Source organism: Eptesicus fuscus, chromosome 10, assembly GCF_027574615.1.
Source record: "Eptesicus fuscus isolate TK198812 chromosome 10, DD_ASM_mEF_20220401, whole genome shotgun sequence".
NCBI classification, from domain to species: domain Eukaryota; kingdom Metazoa; phylum Chordata; class Mammalia; order Chiroptera; family Vespertilionidae; genus Eptesicus; species Eptesicus fuscus.
The window spans coordinates 77832171-77844787 of record NC_072482.1 but is presented as its reverse complement, the minus strand read 5'-3'; the positions used below and the strand labels follow the sequence as shown (position 1 = coordinate 77844787).

At 38.3% G+C, this 12617-nt stretch overlaps 1 protein-coding gene across 1 annotated transcript in view; it reads right to left on the bottom strand.

The window, feature by feature from the left end:
- EPB41L2 (erythrocyte membrane protein band 4.1 like 2) overlaps window positions 1-12617 on the bottom strand; it is a 133108-nt gene that overhangs the window by 111471 nt on the left and 9020 nt on the right. Inside the window, exons 2-3 of the mRNA XM_054722629.1 lie at window positions 2943-3427; window positions 2026-2238 (exon numbers count right to left, since the gene is read on the bottom strand). Coding sequence (XP_054578604.1) covers window positions 2026-2238; window positions 2943-3413 — 684 coding nt within the window. The 5' untranslated portion in view covers window positions 3414-3427. The remainder of the gene's footprint in view (window positions 1-2025; window positions 2239-2942; window positions 3428-12617) is intronic.

Below are 12617 nucleotides of genomic sequence, written 5' to 3'. Positions count from 1 at the left end.
TTTGTCAAATCAACCATTATAGGGAGAGATTTTAACATACAGTTAAACAACAGACATTACCCACATAATTAATAAGTCTGATCAAGAGGACAAAACTGGAAACCTGTGCCAACAATGAAAAAAAATAACATGTTTTTCCAATATTAAAAGAAATATTACAAAAATTGACTATATATTAGGCTGCAAAGTAAGTCTGAACAAATGCAATAGAATTTCTTACTTATTAGACCATATTCTATCTAATCACAATGTAATAAAACAGGAAATCTGAACAAAGAAGAATGCCCTCTTCCCACAAGACATGCACACATATATATTCACCTGTAAATACATATTCACTCTGGAACTTTAAGAACACACTTGTAAAAACTTGCATGGTCAAAAAATGACTGAAAATGGGATGAAAAAATATGAAAAACTAAATAGCAATGAAAGCTCATTATTTCAAAACTTGCAGGATTACCAAGAGGTACTTGAAGGGAAAATTAGAGCCATGAAGGTGTATATTTTTTTAAATATTCAATTCAAGAAACTGGAAAAAGAATTTAAAAATCCCAAAGAAAAAATAAAGAGCAGAAGGGAACAAAATATTGCAAAATGGAAAGGAAACACTGAACAAAATTAAGTTGTTTCTTTGATGAAAAAAAAGATTAAAATAGTAACTCTACAGCAAGAATTATTAAGAAGAAAATACAAATAACACTGCATATAAAAAAGAAATCAAAACCAAATACACAAGATAAAAATACTATAAAAAACCTTCATGGCAATAAGATTTGTCAAGTTAGTCGAAATGGACAGTTTCCACTGAAAATATGAACTACTAAAACTCAAGAGAAAACAGAAACAGATTGTAAGGAAATTAAGTCAAATACTTTTTAATTGGGTCAATTACTTAATTTTTTAAAAAATAGCCTCTACCCTACTCTTCCCACAAAAAGGCCACCAGCTCAAGACAGTTTTACAGGCATGTTCTACCAGATCTCTAAAGAATAGCTAATCCCTAAACTTATCCAAGCTTTTCCAGAGAATATTGAGAAAAGCAACTTTATGTACGTAACTAGTATGTAAACAAGATAAAGTCTGATCAAACACTTTGATAAAAGAAAACTGAAGGTAATCTATACAAAAATTCTTTAAAAAAAAATAAAAATAAATAAATGCCAAATCATCATGAACAAGTAATGTTTATATTACAAATTCAAAGATGGCTTAACATTAGAAAACATTAATTTAAATTACCACATTAACAAATTATAAAAATATATGATCTTCTCAGTTGATGCAGATAATACATTTGATAAAATTCACCTTTTCATATCTTTCACCACCTATTCAAGAAACTTTGCTAGTTCCATTTTTAGGAACTAGGAAAAAGAATATCCTTAATATGAAAAAGAATATATATTTTTTTAAATCCTAGAGCAATCCTAGAGAGCCATATAGAATATAAAAAGATGCTCAGCTTTGTGAATTGCAAATTATAGTATTGTTTCTATTTTTTTCAATTTATCACCCGATTCCTCTAAGAGGATCATACTTGCCTACCTATTGTTATCAGCCTTAACCCATGTGACTTGCTTGGCCAATGAGATATAAGTGAAAGTGATCTATACCACTTCCAAGCAAAATATTTAGTGTGGATCTGCTGTGATCCAGGATAAAAACACTTGCGGTTAAAGCACTGAAATTTCATGACTCTAAAATGTCAACCTAGCGCTATCATTTCTCCAGAGGTAATATTCAAACTATTTAAGGCCCATACAGAACAGACACCAGACAATATACATGACCAGTGCAGACCGTGAGAACAACAGCCCTATGTATCCTTAAGGGTCCAGAATTATTGTTTGTAACGGAAATGATGACCCTCTTCTACATTTTCTTGTTTTTTTGTAATGCAAAATTGTGACCATCTAATTCACAAGAACACAAAAATTGTGCCATGCCACAAATGAGGGCAGAATGCACTTCTGCTTGCATTCCACACATCAAGAGAGCTCTCCCGTCAGTGCCCTGACTCACCTCTAGGTCACAGGTGTACTCGGTGCCATCCAGGAGGGTCACTTTACACTGGACACTTTTGGTCTTCTTGGTGGCTTTTTGAATGGCCTTCTCTGCGTTTAGCTCATTGGTCTGCACTTCCTTTGTCTCCCTTTTTGCTGCTTCCTCTGATTTGTCTTCCTGTATTTCCTTTACCTTCTCCTCCTCTCTCTCCTTCCTTACTTCTTCAGCAGGCTGATGATGAAAAAAATGAAGTTTATACTAAAGTTGACCGATTTGCAGAAAACGACACATTAAAAGGAAAATCCTAGTAAGAATGGTGATTGTTACAAGTACTGTGTAAGATTTAAAAAGACTTTCAAATGAAAAAAATACTTCATATCCTCCTTCCCCCAATCCATTGCCAATTTCCTCATTTTTGCCAATTTGATCATTTGAGCATTAAATGAGTAAAATAAACTACATCCTGTCAACTGCAATTTAAATATTTTAACAATAGAATTTCCAATTAGAATCTCATACCATGACAAAACCTAGGCTTCATTAGATAACCAAAATGCATACACATAGAAACCTATTTCTTCCTACTTGCTGGACACTTAAATAAATCAAATCAAGGAGGTATAACAGTACATATTATTTAAAAGGAGAGGTGACAGGATTCTCAGAGTATGTTTAACCTTAAGAGAAACAGACAAGCTTTTTTATGGTATGCATATATAGATTTTTTTTCCCTTTGTTATTTTGGAAATTTTGAAAAGGAATAATAGGAGAAGGCTGTGGTAAACCACTCCAAAACCCATATTCCAGATATAGTAAGTCAAACCAGTATCTTAATGCAAAAGAGATCCATAAATGATTCAAAGCAAAAAAACTCTTTTTGTTATGTGGCTATACCATCAAGCTTTCAATTCAACACCATCGATTCTCAAACATACCTGTGTCTCAGGACTGCTCACTGAAGGTTTCTCTTCCTCGATATCAACTTTAATGACCTGTTGTTTTCTCTGAGCTGCTTCCTCAGCATCACCCTTGGCCTGCCTTTCTTCTTCAGGAAGAGATTCCTCTTTATCTAAAACCTGCTCTTCCACAACAGCTTGGGTAGGCTCTTTCTTATCTCCTCCATCTTTGACCGCTACTAAGTTATAGGACTTTTGTTTCTTAAGCCACGGGGGTATGAATCGAGAAATGCCCCTACTCTCAGATGGGTCCTTCTGCCTCTTCTGGCGGCGTGGACTACTTTGGCTTTTAGCTGAAGGAGATGATTGGGAATCTTTTTCCTCCTCTAGATCAGATGACTGATTCTGCTGATTTTCTGCTACTTCTTTAGGTTTCTCCTTGGTTGCATCTGCTCCTAACTGGTCAGATTCCTTCTTCACTTCAGACGCGGAGCCAACTTCAGTAGTCATGGTCACAGCTTATGCTATAAACAAAACAAAATCACAAAAATGTATTTTAAAACCTCTCCTAGTTTAGAGGCAAGAGACAGGATAAAAAAAGGATGGGAAGGGGAATGGCAGAAATATGGGGATAAAAAAACCCATAGAGAAAGAAGGTTCATAAAAGAAAAATGGAGACTGCTACTCTTTGAGAATTCTCTAACTGAATCAAAGAACCAACACAAGCATCACAATGGAATTAATTCTGATTCTGTACAGACAGAACTTAAATCATCAATAACTCAAGTATAATTACTTTTCTTTGGTTTCATCTACCTATAAATAACAATTCACCCCAAAATCCAATTTTTAAGTATCCCTTACTCTATAATACAAAGTATCCTATATAATAAAAGCCTAATATGCTAAGTGTCTGGTCATCCAGTTGGCCGTTCAACCAATCAAAGCACAATATGCTAATGATATGCTAAGGCCGCTCAACTGCTTGCTATGACATGCACTGACCACCAGGGGGCAGACAGTCAACTGGTTGACTAGTCACTATGATGTGCACTGACCAGAAGGGGGCAGACGCTCTGACCGGTAGGTTAGCTTGCTGCTGGGGTCCAACCGATTGGGACTGAGCAAGATGAGCCGGACAGGCCCTGGAGCCCTCCCGCAGTCCCTCCCTGACTAGCCAACCTTCCACATCCCTCCCTGGCCCCGATTGTGCACCGGTGGGGTCCCTCAGCCTGGCCTGCTCCCTCTAGCAATCTGAGACCCCTCGGGGGATGTCAGAGAGCCGGTTTCAGCCCAACGGAGGAACAACCAATCGCTAGACACACACTGACCACCAGGGGGCAGACACTCAATTCAGGAGCTGCCTCCTGGTGGTCAGTGCACTCCCACAGGGGGAGCGCCACTCAGCCAGAAGCCAGGTTCATGGCTGGCGAGTGCAGCAGCAGCGGTGGGAGCTTCTCCCGCCTCCGCACAGTGTTAAGGATGTCTGACTGACATCCCCTGAGGGCTCCCGGACTGCGAGAGGGCACAGGCAGGCTGAGGGACCCCCCTCCATGCATGAATTGCGTGCACCGGGCTTCTAGTTATTGATGTTAGAAAATACTGAGATTCATTTCACTGAAATTTCACACATTATAACTAAAATGTTAGGTATTAAAAATACTGTTAAATACTGAGTGCTTAATAGCGAGAAAATTATATCTGTAATGTGCATACTTTTTTGTTCCAATATTAAATCCCATAATTCACCATCACTATTGCGATGCAAAAGATAGTCTTCTGGGAAAGGTACTCAAACTATAACCAAAACTCCAAAACTCCACCCCACCCAACCGCAAACATAGTTTTGTATACGTGTTTACAAGAAAATACCTACAGACCCCTAATCGGAACCAAATGAAGACATTAGACCGATATAAAAAAAAATGCATCTAATAATTAATCCAGTCACAACTAATGAAAACAAAATTGAAACTAAATCTGAAAGCAGCTTGTTGTCTACATGTTACACAAGTAAAGAGGGACTTTTAAAGCATAGCAGCACCACTGACATAAAACCAACAGGCAGGAATGGCAGAGACAGAATGTTCTCTCCTCTCTTACCGCTGATTAAATGTCCAAAGGCCTGGCACCCGGGGCAATGGGAAATTTCCCAGCTATCTTCAAGAGATATAAAAATAAAATACACTTTTTAAAGCTTTATTGAAATATCATTCACAGACCATAAAATGCGCCCTTTTCAATTATACAATTAATGGTTTTGAGTATATTCATAAGGTTGTACAACCATCACCACTATCTAATTCTATAATATTTTCATCATCCCAAAAAGAATCCTGTATCCATTCATAGTTACTCTCCATTCTACCCCCTCCACCAGCCCTAGCAACCACTAATCTACTTTCAGCCTGGATGGATTTGCCTACTGTGCACATTTAAAATAAATGAAATTATACAACACGTGGCATTTTCTTTCACTTAGCACGTTTTAAAAAATCATTCATGTTATAGCATGTGTGAGCATTATAATTGCTTCTTAAAATATTATTTGCCATCTTGTGCCAAACATTGATAAGAGTCTAGTATCCAGAATGTATCAAAAACCCAACAATTTAAAAAGATGAGCACACAATAGAGTAAACAGATATTGAATTGTAAAGTTGTATACCTGAAATTTATATAATGTTATCAACCAATGTTACCTCAATAAATGTAATAATAAAAAATAGAATGAACCCCAGAGCTGATAAATATTGCCCATCCAAGTGGAAGTTACAAGATAAAAAAAAGCAACAACAATGAAAATGGCTAATTGGATTGTAAATACTCAACAATAAGGATGGATGTAATTATACATAAATAAGTACATTCTTAAAATAGTTTCAAAAAATCAACACAACTCAAAACTAAATACTACCTTCTTTGTTGATAAGATGGTTTCTTGAACAAATTACCACCATCAAGAAAACATGATTATAGCACATCCATTCACCATAATTATCATGCTTGTAACTCTCTGAGTTTTAAAGATGGATAAGCCTTTAAACTCCATCACGCACTAACTCCTGCAGTGGAACGCAATCCCTCCCACTAAAATGAAAGACCCAGAGGGCTGGGGTCTTTCTTCTTTTTTACTGCTGTGTTCCCAGCATGTAAGACTGGCACATAGGAGGCACTTGATAAATATTTACTGAATGAGTGCTGCAAAATCATCTACTCTAATACCCTCACTTTATCTTATCAACGAGGAAACTGAGGTTCAGAAAGACTAGAAGATTTGCCTGAGATCACAAAGCTAGATGGGCATAGACAAAACCAGAACTATAGTTTTCCAAACTCTAACAATCCTCATTTCATAAGCTTTAATTATAAATACCTAAAATCCATCATTAGTAACTTATATAACATAGTAAGTAAAGACCTTTCTGCTTATCATCAACCAAAAAGAACATTGCTGTGAACAGCCAGCCCATTAGAGAAGCATGTGGTTTTGACACAATTACCATGCTGGCATGCTCCATCTGGATTGATAAAAAGTGTTAATTATTGTAACAGCTCCATGAGAAAAAGCATGCATCATTTAACACGCAACCAAGCAGAAAACCATCATCAATAGAGGATCAGCACTGGTTAGGTAAGGAGGCTTGTTATGTGAAACCATTCTTTTTCTAGTGTTTAAAAAGGAAAGTAAATTCCAAGGCACTGTCTCTACCACTAACCAACCTTCCTACCCTATAACATTATGCTCCTGAAAACACTGGCCCTTTATCAGACAGAGTACTACACCAAGCAAAACGAAGCAGTTAAACAACTCTAGACACTCATACAAAGAACTTCAAGCAAGCGGGTTCATGCTAATTATTGGATCCAGATGTTTCCTTAAGACCTTGAGAGAACCACAGCTACTCTGAACCCTCCCTGTTAAAATTCTTGCACAGGGAACAGGGTGGGTGCTGCCGCTAGCTGAGTGGCTCCCATCCTCTGCTGAGATCACGAGCAATAAGAGATCTTTAATTTCTGCCAATAGTGCTCAGCCCATTATTTAGGGACTCAAGATTTACAAAACGGGAAAGAATGCCTTTCTAAAGCTCAAAAATGGTGAGAGAATGGAGAGAAGCTTCCCTCTGAACTTTGAGAAAGACATAAACAAAATTGTGCAACAAATAAGAAACCTAAATAACATTGGCAAGGTGTGCACAGTTCCAGTTTGGTCATTTTCATCTATTATTGTGGCAAAGGATATGTAGAGCAACCTGCTAACACCCACAATCCCTTGCTTATGTTCATCTCCCCAAATGGCCTGTAGTCTAACAGAACGTCTTTTTAATATCCTACTACCTTATCTTACAGCATTAAATGTGAGAAAAACAAATACAGCAAATGAAATATAGGAATGATTCAGCAGCCACCTAACTCTACTTGGAACATAATCAGAGTGATGCTTTTCAATCACTGTATAGCCAGCATGTAAAAAGAGGGGAGGAGTGACAAGGCAGAGGAGGAAAGGGAGGAAAGAGGAAAAAGAAATATCTGCAGAGAAGAAGAAATAACAAAAACAGGCTGACTTAGAGCAGACTGCAAGTAATTCCTCCCTAGTATGTTTGTTTATCTTAAGTGTCAGACGGGCTAGAAAATACTATATACCATATTCAAGTAAGTACAAATACATTCCAAAGAGACTATTTATTGGTTTATATTATCTATATGATGAAGATAAATAAGAATTAGTTTTGAAATAATCCAATGCTGCCTACCCTAGGTACCTTTATAATAAATTATATCACTTGTTTGTTTTCTTAAAAGAGATAAAGAACATCTATGAGAGAAGAAATATTTCTATAAAGATACAAGCTAAAAAAAAAAAAGATACATCTGCTTTAAATTAAATCCACACATACAAAAAATATGAACTGTAGGCCTTTGCTAGTTCAAGTCTAGGCAGGATCAGGTTACATTCAGAGCACGTATATCCTCCATCCTTTCTCCTTTTTAACGGAACCCAAATTTTGTTCAGCTTTCCTCTCTTCCATATGTGTGTCGATGGAAGCTCGTCTAGGGAATCATGGGGGTCCCTCTCCCCATGCTAAGAAGACATGCAAAAAGTCTGTTGCAAGCTTCTGGGAAAAGATTCCTTCCTCTTAAAGGGAACACAGGGAAGAGAAGGCTCCTTTTCCACCTCTGAGCATTATTTACATGACTCCAAGAAATGCTGCTGCCACCTTAATTATCCTGAGAGGAGAAAGCCTGAGGAAAAAGACGCACACAGAAGAGGGCACTGGCAAGAGAATCAGAGGAGAGGACTTGAGCCCTGAGCATGCTGCATGCACATGGCCAGGATGTTTGAACTTCCTGTTATGTGAGACAACATACTCCCCCTATGGCTCAAACAACTGAGCCAGGGGGTTCAGTTACTTGTAGTTACTATTAGCCTCTGCATATTATATTAGGAGGCAAGCACTGGAAAATAAGCCCTAAGGAACTGGTAGTACACTTAGAACCAGCTCAGGTAACTATTACTCCTCATTGTATTTTATGGCCCTCATACCTAAGAGCCCTGGTTGTCAAAATGTTTAACTTTTTCCAGATGCTCATTTTTTTTAAAAAGCCTTTATCTGAGTTAATATTAGTGAGATAAACCATTAATTCTTTATTCTAACAATATATATGAATGAAACAAATAAATCTTAGAGTTCATCAATGTGTAAGATTCCTGTGTAAGAGAAGGGTGGATGTCTGAAAATCAAGGCATAATTTTCAAAAATGTCCCAATTCCAGCTAACAATCTTACGTGCTAAAGCAAGCGCCTTCTGCTCCCATTCAGAATTAGGTCAAGAAAGAGATCTGTGCCAGGCAAAGACTCCACAAATAATGAGGTCATCCCAAAAATACTCTTTCCTGAAGTGAGAACTCAATAACCAGAGGCTACACACAAATCATTAGGGATCCCAATATTGGACATCATTATTTTCAATCAAAATGCACATTAACCTTCTCATACTGGGCACTCCAACAGCACACACTAACTGAGGTGACAGAGATATCCCAAACCCTGCAGCTCTTCATCAATCACATACACTGAATTGTGTGGTAAGAAATACTGACCAAGTACTTTTGCTCACATTCCTTCTCTCAGATGAGGACCCTAAGTTTGTAATGGCCACAGCTTTTTGTGTAAAGCTAACTAATCTTTGGATTAAATAACATGAAGGTTTGGAGATCAAGTCTAGGAACCAAACACCAGGATTAGAATTCCAGGTCTGAATGTCACTAGCCGTGTAACCAAAAACAAGTTATTCCGTCTTGTTGAGTTTCAGTTTCCTCGTAAGCAAAACAGGGATATAATACATATTCACTGGTGGCTCTAAGAATGAAATCAGATGTTATACATAAAGTGCCTGGCACATAGTAAATTCATAATAAATGGTGGGCCACCCCGTCATCAATTAGGGATTCTGTTTTTCACTAAAAATTGTAACAGTAAAAGTATGCACAATCCACTTAATAAATAAATAACATAACAATAGTAAATAATGAAAGTATCAGCTATTTGCTGAGCACTGTTCTAGAGACTCTCTGCATTCCTTGCATCTCATGACCCTTTGAGGTTGGAACTAAAATTATTCCCCTATTATAGGTAAAGAAAGTTAAAAAATAAAAGGATAAAAACTTGCACAACCAGTAAATGGAAGAGCCAGGATTCAAACTCAGGCTGTCCAGCTGCAGAGAGCTTATATAGTACTACCACCATTCCAAAAAACTTCAGTATTTTATAACCAGCACTTAGCATTAATTCCCGACAATTCATCATTTGTTAAAAATAAACTATGACTACCATTTGTGGCATTATAATCATTAATAACCTGTTCTGAGCCCCTAGTAAATTCCACTGACCTTCAGGATGAGGATAGTAACAGTATCTTAACCCCTTCTTTCAAAATAAGTATTTCCTGAGTAGTTTAATTGCATATGTACCTGACATCAGTGATATAGCGGAAAGAATCCTGCTCTCAGTATAATGGGCGACAAATGTAGCAAGATTAGCATTAATATAAATTCAAACAACGTGTCACTAATACACAAATTTTGGTAACTTTTGTTGAGAAATTACTACTAGTTTGAAAAGCTGACAGTTTTCTTAAAACTACCATTGTCATCTCTTCAGAAAAGCACATAATGGTCCTTCATGGGAAACGTTGGTTAAACACTCATGTAACACAAACAGGCATCAAGCTTTTTAAAGAGCACTTAATTCTCATTCTCAATTGTATTTACTCCTCAGCTGAACTCAAGTAAAAAGCCAAATAAAATAGTGCTAGTTATGAATTTCCTTAACATTAAACATTCAAAATAAATTTCATTTTTAAATTGGCTAGGATGACTATTCCCTCAATAGGGGGGAAAAGTGATTAAAGGACAAGCATAGAGTTAACAGAAAAACAAATACAAGAAACACATCTATACTAATAATACAGGAATATGCAAATTGTCCAGGACACCATCACAGTAACGACCAGCAGGCTGTGTGGGGAGACCAGGCCAGCAAGGGGGTTAGTAAGGGATGACCAAACAACTGAACAGCAGGCTGCATGAAGTGACCAGGCTGGCAGGGGGGTTAGTGAGGAACAACCAAACGAGTGAACAGCAGGCTGCATGGGGCAACGAGGCAGGCAGGGGGGTTAGTGAGGGACAATCAAACAACTGAACAACAGGCTGCAGGAGGCAACCAGGCTGGCAGGGGGGCAGTAAGGAGCAACCAGGCTGGCAGGGGGGGAGGCAGTTGAGGACGACCAGGCCAGTGGAGGGGGGGGGGGTTGTTGGGGACAACCAGGCCGGCAGGGGGGGCAGCAAGGGGTGACAAGGCCAGTGGGGGGGGAGTTAGGGGTGACCAAGCCGGCAGTGGGGGGCAGTTTGGAGCGACCAGGCCGGCAGGGGGGGTGGCAGTTAGGGGCAAACAGGCCAACAGGCAGAGGCAGTTAGGGGTGATCAGGCTAGCAGGGGGCAGGCAGTTAGGGGCAATCAGGCAGGCAGGTGAGCAGTTAGGAGCCAGTGGTTCAGGATTGTGAGAGGGATGGCTGACTGCCGGTTTAGGCCCAATCCCAACCACCTAAACCCGGCAGTTGGAGATCCCCCAAGGGGTCCCGGATTGGAGAGGGTGCAGGATGGACTGAGGGGACCCCCATCCCGTACACAAATTTCATGCATCAGGCCTCTAGTAAACATATAAAAATATGCTCACCACACTCATAGTAAAAGAAATACAAGCTAAAAGTAGAGTGGAAAAGTCCAAAAGCTTAATCACGTCAGTATTGAGCATGGCTATGGGACTCTGGCCCATAGGCATTCTCATATAATTGTGGGTAGATGAGTAAATTGGTGCCAATGGAAGTAATTTGCCAACAGCCAAAATTCCAAATGTGTACAACACTAAACCAGTAATCCTGCTTATGGGAACGTATCCACATTTGTACATATGTAAAGTAATTATGTACAGATGATTCACTGTAACATTGTAAAAGAAAATATAATATTCTGTAGCTATAAAGAAAAAAGTGAGGGAGGTTTCCATCCCAGTTACAGAAATATCTCGTTACACTGTTAAGTACAAAAAACAAGATTCAGATAGCATATAGCTATGTTATGGGTTGAAAGCAATGTGTCTGAGAAGTATGTGAATGCACATATCTACCTGCAAACACATAAGAAATTAGAAAAGGACACAGATGACCAACAACAGTGATTATGGGAAATGGTGGGTGGCACTGCGTAGATGAGGTCTAAGGTGCAGATAGGGGAGAAAAAGTTTTCACTCATAAATTTGTACAAACTGAAGCACTTAAATTCTTTATTAGAAAAACAATATTTATTCATTAAGATATCTAATGCATTAAGTGAACCCAGCTTAGTTAGGTCTGCTTTCTTGGAGACAACCCAAATGCCACAACTGCCATAAATTCCATCACACATACTTCACAAACCTACCCCTCATCCTATGCACACTGCTCTCCTAAAGTTCAAAATTTACACTTTTAGAGCAGCCAAAATCTTCTTTAAAGTATACCAATTGTTCATTTAAAAAACAACAATACACATAGTTTCTGAGAAAGCCTTGCTAGTTTTTTAAACATTTGACCTAGGTGTGGAGAATAAAAACTAAAAATAAAAAAGAGATGTATTTTGCTAACAATAATATTGGTACATATGCAGCTAGGCCAAAAATATTATTTCTATTTTCTGATAGAGAAGTGAGAACAGGGCATTTAGAATTAGATTTCTCTGAAATTTGAGGAAAATTTTAAAAGGAGAGTAAAACACAATGAGAAGACTCATTAAATTTCTAATCTGGTCACACATAAACATTCCGAATCTGTCATCAGCTTCATCCTCACTTATAGGCAAAGGCAGGAACAAAATTGGCCTGACAAACACAAGGATGTCATGTTTCCTGTCCACACCTTCTCCCTGCCCACATCAGTTCCTATGCTCCCATGAAGAGAGTGAAATTTTGTGCAGATGAGTAACTACATGTTCCCAGTGCAGTATTGTGCATCCGGTGGCTTCTCGATAAACTTGTGATGTTCCTAGTTATGGGAACATTTATTTGGACCACCATCATATAATGTTCTATACAAAAGAAAAATACACTGTGCAATTTCTTCCAGTGACATCATAACCAGGCTCAAAACAGAGCAAAGCCAACACCAACAATCTCTCACA